This window comes from Bos mutus, chromosome 13 (assembly GCF_027580195.1).
Source record: "Bos mutus isolate GX-2022 chromosome 13, NWIPB_WYAK_1.1, whole genome shotgun sequence".
NCBI classification, from domain to species: domain Eukaryota; kingdom Metazoa; phylum Chordata; class Mammalia; order Artiodactyla; family Bovidae; genus Bos; species Bos mutus.
In genome coordinates this window covers 36,685,760-36,702,027 of record NC_091629.1, presented here as the reverse complement: position 1 = coordinate 36,702,027, position 16,268 = coordinate 36,685,760, and the positions used below count along the sequence as shown (strand labels likewise).

The 16,268-nt window shown below is 39.8% G+C and overlaps 1 protein-coding gene across 4 annotated transcripts in view; it reads left to right on the top strand.

Moving 5' to 3' along the window:
* The window catches only part of PTPRA (protein tyrosine phosphatase receptor type A), a 176,351-nt gene that overhangs the window by 93,003 nt on the left and 67,080 nt on the right, over positions 1-16,268 (top strand). For all 4 annotated transcript variants that reach the window (XM_070381318.1, XM_070381316.1, XM_070381317.1 and 1 more), the window contains one exon: positions 15,205-15,283. In XM_070381318.1, the coding sequence (XP_070237419.1) occupies positions 15,211-15,283 (73 nt within the window). In that variant the 5' untranslated portion in view covers positions 15,205-15,210. The remainder of the gene's footprint in view (positions 1-15,204; positions 15,284-16,268) is intronic.

Sequence of the window (16,268 nt, the reverse complement as noted above, 5' to 3'; positions counted from 1 at the left end):
GGAAACCTGGGCCTTCCTTACCTCTGGCATCTCATTGTTAAGTTTTTAGTTCTGCCCCTGTGCTCTGAGATCTGTACCCCTATACTCTGCTGCTATAGCTCTGAGGTCCTTCTGGTTTATTGGCTAGGTTACTTTGAAAAGCTTCCGTCAGCGATCCTCCAAACGTCAAACCACACCAGTTGATCCTCTCTGCTACTGTCGGTCATTGTTTTTAAAATCCAGACTGTTATTGTCAACCTCCCTGTGTTAAAGCCTTTGGTGGTTCCTCGGTGAGTTTAGTGGAAAGTCAGAACTTTTTATTACATCCTAACAGGCACCTTTGTGATCTCTTCATTGCTTCTTCTAGCCTCATCTCCTGTATTTCCTCCATATATCCTCATAGACCCCACTCTTTAATGCTTACCATTTTCACATTCATTCAGCAAATGTTTATTGAGGTCCTGCTTGATACCTTTCCTGCTCTGCCATTCTTGGGGCAAGATAGACCTTTTTAAGTTTCAGAGTCCTCTTTGCTCTAAAGACTATTTCTTGTTTCTGATCTTTCTCTTGGCTAACTACTTTTTATCTTCCCAAGTTTATCTCAAGCATTACCTCCTCTGAAAATTCTTTCTCTGGACTACAGTTTTACTACCTCATCTTAGTGTTAATTGATCAACATTATGCCACAAGATAATTCAGGGTTTGAACAAATAGCTTATTTGTCCCTCACCACTTGACGACAATCTATATCTAGTCCATATCTAACCTGTGTATTCCCATTATGATGAAGTACAAAGCACATGATCTTTGGAGTTTTAAAAGCCTTGAGTTTGAATCCTAGTAAGTAGGTACTTAATGGATACGTGGCCTTAAACAAATTTCTTGACCTCTTTGATCATTATTCATTTGTAAAATGGAAAAACAATACCTAACTCAAAAGATGGTTGTGGGGAATAATTAGGTTAAAGTATACAGAATGCCTATGTGCAAGTGCCTAGCACATAGCAGACAACCAAGGATTATAATTGTAAAAATAGTTTTTGTTCTTAATAATAAATACCATAATGTTGATTGAGTAACAGCTGAAGGAACTGAACTCTCCATCTGGGTGCCTTTTTCTCAAAGTGAACCTGAACAGCTCTAGAAGAAGGCTCGGACAGAGCTTAACACTCCTAGCTGCCACTCCTTTGTTTCTTTCACACCTAGGAGTATCCTTCAACAGTCTGTAAACTTTTTGAATTCTACTTGTACAACTGCCAACTATGTGACCATCTCTCAATCTTCAAAATGGGAGTAAGAATATCTCTCTTGTAGAGTTGCTCTGAGATTTAACTGAGGTAAAAGGCCAGATATTCAGATAAATTGTACCAGACACTTGATCATAATTTATCAATGTATTTAATACTGAATGGTTAGCTTTGTACAGGTGGACTTTTATTAGAAGTTATCACAGCCAGTCTAAACTCTAGAGATTGTGTGTATTGGCCAAGCTCTCCTTTGCTCCTGGGAATTTCATAATACTGATTCCTTGTAACATTTTTTTCTTTAGCATATACATATGCAGCCTTGTGCTTCCTAACAAGAGCACCAAGAAAAATGCATTTCAGAGTACCCTCATCATTTCCATTCCTCATCCATTATAAGTCATGCTGCTGCTGCTAAGTCGCTTCAGTCATGTCCGACTCTGTGCAGCCCCATAGATGGCAGCCCACCAGGCTCCCCTGTCCCTGAGATTCTCCAGGCAAGAACACTGGAGTAGGTTGCCATTTCCTTCTCCAATGCATGAAAGTGAAAAGTGAAAGTGAAGTCGCTCAGTCGTGTCCGACTCTCAGCGACCCCATGGACTGCAGCCCACCAGCCTCCTCCGTCCATGGGATTTTCCAGGCAAGATTACTGGAGTGGGGTGCCATTGGTCTTATTCTTTATCAGGATTGGGGTTGGTTGCGTATCTCAGAATATAGGTTTATTTCTTTCTTGTATGTATGAAATCTGAAAGTAAGCAGGGCTGGTATGACAGTTCAACAGTGTCATCAGAGAATTCAGTCTCTTCCTGGCTCTCTAATTCTGTTATCCTGGAAGTCACTTCAAAGTTCATAATGGCTGCTGGGTCTGTACTCATCACATCTGAATTCTAGATTACAAGGAAAAGGACAGAGAAAAAAAAAGACTCCCTCTCTCCCTCTTAAACCACCTTCCTAGAGATCTCATAATAAACTTTTTTCCCGCATGATATACTTAAGCTTATACATCCTTGGCCAGAATTTAGCACTTGTCCACCCCTAACTGAAGAATGGATGTGTTCTCCTAGCATCCAGTTTTCTTTCTTCCTCTCCTGTTCTTAGGAAAGGATAGCATTTCTCTCTGGACTTCTGGGTCCACTGATGGTGAGTGTACATCTGGGCAAGGAATGTTCCTCTTTGGCCAGAAGCTCACAAAATCTTTCTCTACAAGATATTCAACATACCTGTGATGGTTCCTTCATCTCGAGTGCAGTACATATATTTCAAATAATATACCCCTGAAATGTGTGTAAGCATATATAATTGATTGCGTATGAATTTCTGTGATTCAAGAGAGACTCTCTCACTCTAAGAACATTTAGGAAATATTCTTAGACTCTCAGTTATCAGAAAAACAATAGCTGTAATTTTTTAGAACTTACTTTGTTGTTTGTCATAAGGCTTTTAAGTATTTGCTGTTGGCATCTTGGTTTTCCTTTGTTATTTGAATGTTAAACTTTCCTGGTTTATCTCCCTAATGTGCAGTAGAAACAGATTTTTTAAGTAAGAAATGTTTTTGTAATTAAAAAAAAATGGTGTGTATTAGCCCTTTGTCTGGGTGTGGTGGGGTGGGCAAAAGGATGCAGTGTGTATGCCATTGTGTCAAATAAAATAGGGAATTGCCCAGAACTTCATGACTCATCTCCCGAAGCCTCCCTGCTTATTTGTGCTATATTCACATAACGAAAAGCTTATTATTCACAAACGTGTTTGAAAAATGAAAAACGTGTAAGTTTGAGTTTCCTCCCATTTGGCTCTCCTAGAGTATATAATTCTGTCTTTATTCAATCCACTGTTGCCGAATCAAAAATAATGTGTAAGATAGAAGAGGAAATCATATACAGTTATCTCCTACCTAACAAAAATAGAAAGACTGGTTAAAATAATTGTATATTAACACATATATGTGGAATCTAGAAATATGATCTTGATGAACGTATTGGCAGGGAAGGAATGGAGACGCAGCTATAGAGAACAGGCTTGTGGACACGTTGGGAAAAGAGACAGTGGAACGAATGTAAGAAGTATCATTGGCATATATACACCACCACGTGTAAAGTGGGTAGCTGGTGAGAAGTTGCTATATAACACAGCAAGCCCAGCCTGATGCTCTGTGTTGACCTAGAGGGATGGGATGAGGGAGGGGAAGGAGGTGATATAGGTACAGTTATGACTGATTTGCATTGTGGTACAACAGAAATGAACACAACATTGTAAAGCAGTTCTCCTCCAATTAAAAAATAAATTGAAAAATAATTGTGGTATACCTGTATGGTGACCTACTACGCAGCCATTGCAAAGAAAGGTAACCAGAAAGTATTGATGTGGAAGATATCCAGGATTTATTATTTTAAGTAAAAGATGCAAGCTGTAGACAGTATGTCTACTATCCTATTTATTTATTTTTTATGTGTGGGTATCTATTTCAAAAGGATATGAAGGAAAGTATTTAGTGATCACTTTTGGATAATGGGACAGGCAGGAGATGAATGATACTTTCAGAGTTTTCTTTATATCCCTCTGTTCTTTTTGATATCTTTGTTTTGTTTGGGGCTGCACCACACAGTTTGTGGGATCTTAGTTCCCTGACTAGAGATTGAACCCAAGACAATGGCAATGAAAGCCCCGAGTCCTAACCACTGGACTGCCAGGAAATTCCCAGGTTATATGTCTTGTAATGAGCATGCTTTATTGACTTATTTTAATAGTTTATAATTTCAGTGAAGGAAAGGAGAACCAGTGTCCTTCCTGTATAAGAAAAGTAATCTTTTAATTTGTTGTTGTTCAGTCATTAAGTCGTGTCCAACTCTCAGTGACCCCATGGACTGCACCTGTCCTTCACTTTCTCTCAGAGTTTGCTCAAACTCATGTCCATTGAGTCAGTGGTGCTGTCCAACCACCTCATCCTCTTTTGCCACCTTTTCCTCCTGCCCTCAATCTTTGCCAGCAACGGGTTTTTTCCCAGTGAGTTAGCTCTTCACATCAGGTGGCCAAGGTACTGGAGCTTCAGCTTCAGCATCAGTCCTTCCAGTGAATATTCAGGGTTGATTTCCTTTAGGATTGACTAGTTTGATCTTCTTGCAGTCCAAGGGACTCTCAATGAAGTAGTCAGTGAAGCAGAAGTAGGTATTTTTCTGGAATTCTAGTTTTTTTTATAGTCCAGCAGATGTTGGCAATTTAATCTCTGGTTCCTCTACCTTTTCTAAATCCAGCTTGTATATCTGGAAGTTCTCAGTTCAAGTACTGCTGAAGTCTAACTTGAATGATTTTGAGGATTACATTGCTGGCATGTAAAATAAGCACAACTGTGTGGTGGTTTGAACATTCTTTGCTATTGCCCTTCTTTGGGATTGGAATGAAAACTGACCTTTTCCAGCCCTGTGGCCATTGCCAAGTCTTCCAAATTTGCTGGCATATTGAGTGCAGCACTTTAACAGCATCATCTTGTAGGATTTTTCAGTAGCTTAACTGGAGTTCCATCACCTCCACTAGCTTTGTTTGTAGTAATGCTTCCTAAGGTCCACTTGACTTCACACTCCAGGATGTCTGGCTCTAGGTGAGTGACCACACTGTCATAGTTATCCAGGTCATTAAGATCTTTTTTGTACAGTTCTTCTGTGTATTCTTGCCACCTCTTCTTAATCTCTTCTGCTTCTTTTAGGTCCTTGCTGTGTGGAGTCATATATTACTCTTTTCTGTAAGGCTTTTTTCACTCAGCATGATGGTTTTTAATTTATTTTTTTATTGAAGGATAATTGCTTTACAGAATTTTGTTGTTTTCTGTCAAACCTCAACATGAATCAGCCATAGGTATACATATATGCCCTCCCTTTTGAACCTCCCTCCCATCTCCCTCCCCATCCCACCCCACCCCTCTAGGTTGATACAGCGCCCCTGTTTGAGTTTCCTGAGTGGTTTTTAGATTCATTCATGTTTTTGTGTGTATCTGGAGTTCTTTCCTTTTAATCACTGAGTAACATTTCATTGTGAGGGGGAAAAACTGCACTTCTGTTTATATATTCTGTTATTGGTGGTTACTTGGGTTATTTTCAGCTTTTTGTTACAAACATTATTGTACTTATTTTTTGGACGTATACTCTTATTTCTCTTACATAAATATATAGAAGTGGAATTACTGGATCACAAAGTTACATGTCTGTAAGTCAGACAAAAAGTATCACAGATTACTCATCTAAAAATCATTCTGTGACAAGGCAGAACCATTTCTGCTATGAGAGTTTGTGCACAGGCTTCCTGGCATTGTGCAGACTTCAGCTGAACAGGGCTGGTTACCTTCTGACATTTGATAGTGCACATTTCCCTCAGATTCAAACTATTTAACTGTTCATCCTTGTCAGGACTAGGCCTTCATCACAGAACCAACTTTTTAAATCCTCAATTCATAGAGAGGCATGGGGAAGAGATGAATTTGGGGAAGTATGGGGTGTGGATAAATAAGATGTGACAGAGAGGTTGAGGGATTTAACAACAGAAAGGTGTTGTGTGCGTGTGTGACACATACCCAGAGAGAAGGGTGGAGGAGAGAGGAAGAGAAAGGAAAATGGGCGAAGGAAAAAGAAATACAAGTGGGCTTTTCCTCTTGTGAATTTTAATTGAGTTTTTTTGAAAATGTTATTTTTAAGATGGTTCAAAATTTTTAAAGTCTTGTATGCTGAAATAAAATGATCTCCAAAGAACCTCCTCATTCTGTTTAACAGCTGCATAGTATTCCATTTTATTAATCTGCAGTAATTTATTTAAACATGTCCTCTCGGGTTATTTTCAGTCTTTTTCTGTCACAAACTGTATTGTTTTGAATAACATTTAAAAGATCACTTTAAAAGTATGGGTATATCTGTAAAGTTCCCAAGTAGAATTGTGTGAAAGAGCTTATGCTTTCGTAATTCTGGTAAGTATTTATAGTTTGTATAAGAGTATTTGTTTACACAAACCCTTGCCAACACAGTGGTTTGTTTTGTTTTTTTAATTTATTTATTTTTGGCTGTGCCAGGTCACTACTCTCTAGCTGTGGTGTGTGGGCTTCTCATTGTGGTGTCTTATTGCAGAGCACAGGCCCTAGAGCATGGGGCTCTAGACTTCAGTTGAGTCGCTCAGTCGTATCCTACTGTTTGCGACCCCATGGACTGCAACACACCAGGCCTCCCTGTCCATTACCAACTCCTGGAGCTTGCTCAAACTCATGGCCATCAAGTCGGTGATGCCATCCAACAGTCTCATCCTCTCTTGTCCCCTTCTCCTGCCTTCAGTCTTTCCCAGCATCAGGGTCTTTTCCAGTGAGTCCATTCTGGGCATCGGTAGTTATGGCACATGGGTTTTAGTTTCACTGTGGCATGTGGAATCTTCCTGGACCAGGGACTGAACCATAAGCAGGCAGATTCTTAACCACTGGACCACCAGGGAAATCTGCCAGTGTGGTGGTGTTAAAGTTTTTCTGTATTTGCCTGATAGGTGAAAAATGACATTGCAGTGTAGCTTTGATTTAACTTTCTTTGATCGCGAGTAAGGTTAAGAATTTGTTCTTATATTTTAAGAGAACTATCTGGTTTTCTGTGAATCTGTTTCATCTCTTTTGTCATCTCTTAATCTGTAGGAGTCCTTTATTATATCAAGGAAATTAGAGTTTTGTGAATTAGTTGGAAATATTTTTATAATGCTTTAAAAATATGGAGGTAGCTGTTTAGTGGACTGGTGGGAAAAGAAGCCAGATTGCTATGGAGACAACTCTTTCTAGAAATTTGGCTGCAAGGTGGAGTAGAGTGATTGCTAGCTGGAGGACTGATATAGATTAAAAGGGGCTCTTCTTTTCTTTGAGAAATTCTTCAGTTCAATTCAGTTCAGTCGCTCAGTCATGTCCAACTCTGCAGCTCCATGAACTGCAGCACGCCAGGCCTCCCTGTCCATCACCAACTCCCGGAGCTTGTTCAACTCATGGCCATTGAGTCGGTGATGCCTTCCAACCATCTCATCATCTGTCATCCCCTTCTCCTCTTGCCTTCAACCTTTCCCAGCATCAGGGTCTTTTCCAGTGAGTCAGTTCTTCACATCAAGTGGCCTAAGTATTGGAGCCTCAGCTTCAGGATCAGTCCTTCCAATGAATATTCAGGGTTGATTTCCTTTAGGATTGACTGGCTTGATCTCCTTGCAGTCTAAGGGACTCTCTCAAGAGTCTTCTCTGGCACCACAGTTCAAAAGCATCAATTCTTCAGCATTCAGCTTTCTTTATAGTCCAGCTCTCACATCCATACATGACTACTGGAAAAACCATAGCTCTGACTAGATGGACCTTTGTCAGTAATGTCTCTGCTTTTTAATATGCTGTCTATGTTTTTCATAGGTCTTCTTCCAAGGAGCAAGCATTGTTTAATTTCATGGCTGCAGTAACTGTCTGCAGTGATTTTGGAGCCCAAGAAAATAAAGTCAGCCAGTTTCCATTGTTTCCCCATCTATTTGCCATTCAGTGATGTGACTAGATGCCATGATCTTAGTTTTCTGAATGTTGAGTTTTAAGCCAGCTTTTTCACTCTCCTCTTCACTTTCATCAAGAGGCTCTTTAGTTCTTCTCTTTCTGCCATAAGGGTGATGTCATCAACATATCTGAGGTTATTGATATTTCTCCCTGCAGTCCTGATTCCAGCTTGTGCTTCATCCTGCCCAGCGTTTTGCTTGATGTACTCTGCATATAAGTTAAATAAACTGGGTGACACTACACAGCCTTGACGTACTCCTTTCCCAATTTGGAACCAGTCCGTTGTTCCATGTCTGGTTCTAACTGTTGCTTCTTCACCTGTGTACAGATTTCTCAGGGGGCAGGTAAGCTGGTCTGGTATTCCCATCTCTTTAAGAATTTTCCAGTTTGTTGTGATCCACACAGTCAAAGGCTTTGGTGTAGTCAATAAAGCAGAAGTAGATGTTTTTCTGGAACTCTCTTGCCTTTTCTGTGATCCAACAGATGCTGGCAATTTGGTTTCTGGTTCCTTTGCCTTTTCTAAATCCTGTTTGAACATCCAGAATTTCTTGGTTCACATACTGTTGAAGCCTTGCTTGGAGAATTTTGAGCATTACTCTTCAGTGAGTGCAGTTGTGCCGTAGTTTGAACATTCTTTGGCATTGCCTTTCTTTGGGATTGGAATGAAAACTGACCTTTTCCAGTCCTGTGGCATTGCTGTGTTTTCCAAATTTGCTGGCACATTGAGTGCAGCACTTTCACAGCATCATCTTTTAGGATTTGAAATAGCTGGAATTCCATCACTTCCACTAGCTTTGTTTGTAGTGACGCTTCCTAAGGCCCACTTGACTTTGTATCCCTGGATGTCTGGCTCTAGATGAGTGATCACACCATCATGGTTATCTGGGTCATGAAGATCTTTTTTGTGTAATTCTTGTGTGTATTCTTGCCACCTCTTCTTAATATCTTATGCTTCTGTTAGGTCCATACCGTTTCTGTCCTTTATAGTGCCCATCTTTGCATAAAGTGTTCCGTTGATATCTCTGATTTTCTTGAAGAGATCTCTATTCTTTACCATTCTATGTTTCCTCTATTTCTTTGCATTGATCCCTGAGGAAGGCTTTCTTATCTCTCCTTGCTGTTCTTTGGAACTCTGCATTCAGATGGATATATCTTTCCTTTTCTCTTTAGCCTTTCGCTTCGCTTCTTTTCTCAGCTATTTGTAAGAAATTCTTAATTGTGTTTAAATGTTGTTACGAAAGGGAGGTGTTAAAGCTAGAAGATTGTGTTAGAAGATCTACAGGACAAGGTTCCTAAGGAACTGAGATTCTTGGGAGGAAATGCAGAGAAGGAAGAAATTAGTAAATAAGGTGACTGGTAGGTAAGGGTGTCCCAGTCTAGTGGTTTCTGTTTTCTTTGAAGTTGAAGGCAAGGCCAAAGGCCAAGGATGTGAGAAGAGGATATGTTGGAGAGGAGAGGAGGTTCTTTGAAATCACTGCAGTGGAGAATTGGAGAGAGAGCTAAGTAGGGAAATATAGAAAGATTGCAGAAAGTGTTCAGAGTTCCAATGAGGCAAATCTCAACCTTAGGGGTAGTTTGATTTTCTTAAGAAGCATTTGGCAGCCCACGTTGACTGACAGTTGGGTTTGTTCAGGATTGGGGGTTATTTTCCCATATAGGTATAATAGAAGAACAGTGTAGCAAAAGAATTTAGGATATTTGCAAGGCAGTGATTGAACTGACACCAACTTTTCTTGGCTGAGTAGAGAAGGAAATAGAACAGAGATATTGGGATGAAAATTAGAGGATCAAGGGACTGAAAGCCTGAGTGAGGTCCCAGGCTTTAGTAGTAAGGGAGTATGGTTGGAGAGTGGGAAAGTAAGATTCAGTATGAGCATTTTTCCCAGTGCTGACAAAGTCTAAAGTACAGCCATTGTCACGACCGGCTTCAGTGGAGTGGAAGTTGTATAAGTGTTGTAGGATGGGGGACCCCTTCCAGAGTTTGAAGGTGGGCTCTTGTCTAACACTCAGAAATGAGTTGTCTGAGTAGATAGAGATGCTGACAGAGCAAGAGACTTTATTGGGAAGGGACGCCCAGGCAGAGAGTGGGAGGGTAAGGGAACCCAGGAGAACTGCTCTGCCACATGGCTCAAAGTCACAGTCTCTGGTTTTATGGTAATGGGGTTAATTTCCAAGTTGTCTGGCCAGTCATTCTAACTCTACCTTCCTGGTAGCACATGCATTCCTCAGCCAAGATGGATTCTAGCGAGGAGGATTCTGGGAGGTGGTAGGACACATGGCCTCTCCTTTTGACCTTTCCTGAACTCTTCTGGTTGATTGTGGCTTATTAGTTCTGTATTCCTTACTGTAACTGCCTGTCATAAAATAACTAATGCAAATGGTTACTATAGTGCCTGGCCAGTGTGGAGATTTCAAATCAGTATATTTCCCTTAAGGTCGTTGGAGTTGAAATCAGAGAACTCAGAGATGTGTCTGGATGTGAATTGTGGCTGTCACCTGTGAGGATGTTGAAAAATCTTCCAAGGATATCAGGACTTTGGGATAGGAATAAAGCTGTGAGCCACATTGTATTGTCCTCAGTGAGTGCCAGGAAACCAGTAGGCAAAGAAAGCCCTCAGTAATGGGCTATTCAGTTTTTATCTGGTTGGTTTTTAATATTTATTTTTATTTTTTTGCCTTCCCCAGGTCTTTTCTTTCACAGCATGTGAACTGTTAGTTGCAGCATGTGGAATCTCCCTGACCAGGGATTGAACCCAGGCCTCCTGCATTGAGAGTGTGATGTCTTAGCCACTGGACAACCAGGAAGTCCTGATCTGACTTTTTTTTTAAGCTTAAAAATGACAAGCTTGTTCCATTTCCTTAAATTCTTGAAATTCTCCAGACAAGAATACTAGAGTGGGTAGGCATTCCCTTCTCCAGGGGATCTTCCTGATCCAGGGATGAAACCTGGTTCACCTGCATTGCAGGTAGATTCTTTACCATCTGAGCCACCAGGGAAGCCCATAGCATACCATGTGGCCACAATTATTGTTTGGACTAGCAGCATGATACTCACTACCAGCTTTTCCCTGTTTTTCCACTTAATGACTAAATAGCTCTTTATCATTTTAATCTTGAATTTCAGATTATTTACTTATACTCAAGAATAGAACCTTGGAAATCGGTCAGAAAACAATGTGGGCACCTTTAAGATTCTTGTATAATCTTTCTGGAAAGGAGTTTGTTATTATAGGCTAATTGGTATTTCCATCATTATTTCAGTTCTTTTCATTTGACTCTTCGAAACATTGTATTTTCATGCCATTGGTCTTTCCTGCAAGTAAAAATGTTCTCTCTTTATTATTTTCCTTTGATTAGTCAGCACTTTTTTGTGTATTTTCTTAGCTGTTTCTTTTTCTCTTTTGTACATTAGGTTTTTCACATTTTTCAGAATTGGAATCTTAATGTATTCCATATTAATATGAGTTCTTGTTTTAATTATTTGTTTTGTGACAATTTTCCCAGTTAATTACCTTTTTTAAGAAATCGACTTTATTTTTTAGAGCAGTTTTATATTCACAACAAAATTGAGCAGAAAGAATAAAAAGTTCCCAAATTTTCCCTGCGCCGTTGACATCCTGCACCACTGTATACACTTACTACAGTTGATAAACCTACTTTGACATCTTTATCACCGAGAGTCCATAGTTTACATTAGAGTTCACTTCTGGTGTTATACATTTTCTGTGTTTGGACAAATGTATAATTACATGTATCCACCATTGTATTACCATACAGAATAGTTCACTGCCCTTAAAATCCTCTGTGCTTCACCTATTCATTCCCCTCTCCTCCCTAACCTGGCAACCACTGCCTCCAGAGCCTTGCCTTTTTAAGAATTATCATATAGTCAGAATCATTCAGACTGTAGCCTTTTCATATTGGTTTCTTTTACTTAGTAATATGCATTTTTCTCCATGTTTCTTCGTGGCTTGATGGATCATTTCTTGTTAGTGCTAAATAATATTCCATGTTCTAGGTGTACTACAGTTTGTTTATTCATTCATCTTCTGAAGAACAGCTTGCTTGCTTCCAAGTTTTGGCAATTATGAATAAAGCACATTTCTATATGGGTGTAAGTTTTCAATTCTTCTTAGGTAAATACCAAGGAGCACAATTGGTTGGATCATATAATAAGAGTAAGTTTAGTTGTGCAAGAAACCAGCAGACTGCCTTCCAAAGTGTCATTCCCACAGTGAAGGAGAGTTTCTGTTGCTCCACAAAAGCACTGGGATTTGGTGTTGTTCAGTTCAGTTGAGTTCAGTCACTCAGTCGTGTCCGACTCTTTGTGACCCCATGAATCGCAGCACGCCAGGCCTCCCTGTCCATCACCAGCTCCTGGAGTTCACTCAGACTCACGTTCATCGAGTTGGTGATGCCATCCAGCCATCTCATCCTCTGTCATCCCCTTCTCCTCCTGCCCTGAATCCCTCCCAGCATCAGAGTCTTTTCCAATGAGTCAACTCTTTGCATGAGGTGGCCAAAGTACTGGAGTTTCAGCTTCAGCATCATTCCCCCCAAAGAAATCCCAGGGCTGATCTCCTTCAGAATGGACTGGTTGGATCTCCTTGCAGTCCAAGGGACTCTCAAGAGTCCTCTCCAACACCACAGTTCAAAAGCATCAATTCTTCGGCACTCAGCTTTCTTCACAGTCCAACTCTCACATCCATACATGACCACTGGAAAACCATAGCCTTGACTGCTGCTGCTAAGTCACTTCAGTCGTGTCTGACTCTGTGCGACCCCATAGATGGCAGCCCACCAGGCTTCCCTGTCCCTGGGATTCTCCAGACAAGAACACTGGAGTGGGTTGCCATTTCCTTCTCCAATATAGCCTTGACTAGACGGACCTTTGTTGGCAAAGTAATGTCTCTGCTTTTCAATATGCTATCTAGGTTGGTCATAACTTTCCTTCCAAGGAGTAAGCGTCTTTTAATTTTGGTGGTGTTAGTGTTTGGTATTCTGATAGGTGTGTAGTGGTGTCTCATTGTTTTACTTTGCAATTCCCTAGTAACATATGCTGTTAAACATCTTTACATTTGCTTGTTTGCCATTTGTTTCTCTTCCTTGGAGAGGTGTCTGTTCAGGCTTTTGACCATTTTTTAATCAGCTTGATAATTTTTTTATTGTTGAGGTTTTATTGTTTATTTTGGATAACAGTCCTTCGGCTAATGTGTCTTTTGCAAGTATTTTCTCACAGTCTGTGGCTTGTTTTAACATTCTCTTGGTTTTGTCTTTTACAGAGCAGAATTTTTTAGTTTTGATGAAGTGCAGTTGATTATTTTTTGATGGCTCTGTCTTTGGTATTGTATCTTAAAAGTTATTGCCATACCCAGGGTCATCTAGATTTTTCTCCTGTGTTATAGTCCAGGAGTCTTTTGCATTTACATCTCAGTCTGTGATTCATTTTGAGTTAATTTTTGTGAAGAGTATAAGATCTGTGTCTAGTTTTTTGTTTTTGTTTTTCTTGGTATGTGTGTGCTGAATTATTCCAGCACCATTTGTTCAAAAGACTGTCTTTGCTCCATTGTATTGCCTTTGCTCCTTTGTCAAAGATCAGTTGACTATATTTGTGTGGGTCTTTATCTGAGTTCTCTCGTGTTCCATTGGTCTGTCTTGTCTGTACCACACTGCCACTCTTTGCTGTATCTTTCTTTGCTTTTTTGTATTACTATTTGCTTTTAAATTAATAGTAATTCTCTGACTTTACTCTGCTTCTTCAGTATTGAGTTGGCTGTTCTCCATCTTTTGCATCTGCATATAAACTTTAGAACTAGTTGTTGCTATCCACAAAGTGGCACCCCACTCCGGTACTCTTGCTTGGAAAATCCCATGGACGGAGGAGCCTGGTAGGCTGCAGTCCATGGGGTCACTAAGAGTCGGACACGACTGAGCGACTTCACTTTCACTTTTCACTTTCATGCATTGGAGAAGGAAATGGCAACCTACTCCAGTGTTCTTGCCTGGAGAATCCCAGGGACGGGGGAGCCTGATGGGCTGCCGTCTATGGGGTCGCTCAGAGTCGGAAACGACTGAAGTGACTTAGCATAGCATAGCATAGCATCCACAAGATAGGTTGGTAGTATTTTGATTGAGATTACATTGAATCTGTAAACTGAGTGGAGAAGAACTGATGTCTTGACAGTGTGGCATCTTCCTGTCCATTAACATTGTTTGATTGATTTCTTTCATAATTTTTTCTATTGCCAGATATTCCATTTTTCCTTTGTGATTTCTTTTTTTTAATTAATTTGTTTTTCTGTTGAAAGATATTTGCTTTACACCTTTGTGATTTCTTACATTGCCTTTATGTCTAGAAAATCCTTCCTCGTTATGAACATACTCATTTATTTCCTCTTAAAATGTGTCTGTAAACATTTAATTCTTCAGCCCATCTGGATTTTATTTTGATATATGGAATGAAGTGATCATCTAGCCTGCTTCCTCCAAATACATTGTTATTTTTCACAAAACCGTTTCCTATTGATTTATCTAGCATATACATGAATACATACATAATAATCAGCCTTCCAATCTGTTTCCTAACCCTTATGGAGGAAATTTTGTGCTCTCCCCATTTTGGGTTAACAGTCAGGTAGGAAGAGTGGGGAACTGGTCAAATCACATATGGTTATACCTTGGGAAGGCCATTGGCTGAACCCAGTTCCCTGCTAAGCATGATTGCTGGTATTAAAGGCAATCTCCTGGGCTGTGTATAAACCACCTACATCTCTCCACCCTCCCTCAGAGATTTTCATGTTCCACTCGGAGAGGCCTGTCTTGGTTGATTTGGAGAGTCACTGCCACATTAAATTACCTCTGTGCTATGAGTCACATGAAAATGGGATCTTGGAGTATATTGTTCCCTAGTTGTTTCCCTGATACCTAGCTTAGTATCAGGCACAGACATCTGAATGGATGAATAAACCTCTGTTACCAGTGTGAATGGGGCACAGCCCTCTGATATGGTTTGAAGGGAAATAAAGTTTGAGGACAGCTGTATAATGTCTGCTTTGGAGGTCAGTACATCCTTGCAGTCAACCTACCTTCTCTGTGCTTCTCATCCTAAAGATACTAAAGCTGCAGTTACCTAGGAAGCTTTTAAAAGGACTGCTACCTGCCTCTCACTCCCAGAGATACAGTCCGGCACAGAGTTTTGTTGTTATTAAGTTCTTTGAGTGATTCTAAAGTATGCCAAGATTGAGAATGACTGCTTTTACTTATAGTTGTATAAACTTTCAGTTAAGTAGTTGGATTCCTGGAGAGTTGTGCTTATCAGACTCCTAAAAGATCATTGGTCTTGTGTGTGTACTTCAATAGCTAGGAAGAATTTGCCCAAAATACCTCCTTTGGTGAGTTGTTTGGACATAGTTTTACAGTATTTCAGTACTGTATCTAAAATGACTCTCTGTTTTCCAGGTCAGCATGGATTCCTGGTTCCTTCTTACTCTGCTTGGCAGTGGTCTGATACATGTTGGTGCCAGCAACACTACCACAGGTAAATTGCCATTTGATAAGATTGGTACTTGGAATAGAATTTTGTATTTATGTTTAGTGACCCAAGTTTGAAGACCTTGGTGGTACTAAAGAAAGAAAAAATTAATATTAAGTTTTACTTAAAAGTGATGGCAAAGTAAGTTGTCTTTGGGAATCTCTGGGTCATATTGTATGCCACACTCAGCATTGTTCTATATACCCCATACTACTTCAAATGAAGAGATTATATTCATTCCTGAAAAGTTAAAGAAGACAAAATGGTTACTATTTAAGATCCTGTATATTGACTCTGAGGAACTAACTAAGAGACCAGTTTTTCCCTCCATTAGACAGTAAACTTTTAGAATTGGAGGGAAGGATTCACCATTTAAAGAGTGTATGCTCCTTGAAATACACCTGGAGAAAATTCTGCTTCAAAAAGATACATGCACTCTTATGTTCATAATAGTACTATTCACAATAGCCAAAGCATGGAAGCAATCTAAATGTCCATCAACGGATGAATGAAGATGTGGTACATATATATAATTGAATACTACTCAGTCTTAAAAAAGAATGAAATAATGTCATTTGCAGCAGCTTGGAAATTATCATACTAAGTGAAGTAAGTCAGAAAGAGAAAGACAAATACCATATATCACTTATATGTGAAATCTAAACTATGGCATAAATGAACCTATCTATGAAACAGAAATACTCACAGCATAGAGAACAGACTGGTTGCCATGGAGGAGGGGAGGGACTGCCTGTTAGTTTGGGATTGGTAGACACAACCTACTATATTTAGAATGCATAAATAGCAAAGTCCTACTGTTATAGCTCAGGGAAATATGAGCTGGGACAAACCATAATGGAAAAGAATATTTAAAAATGAATGTGTGTGTGTATGTAATTGAGTCACTTTGCTGTGCAGCAGAGATTAGCACAACATTGTAAATCAACTATACTTTAATTTTTTAAAAAGATAATAAAAAGTGTGTGTGTGG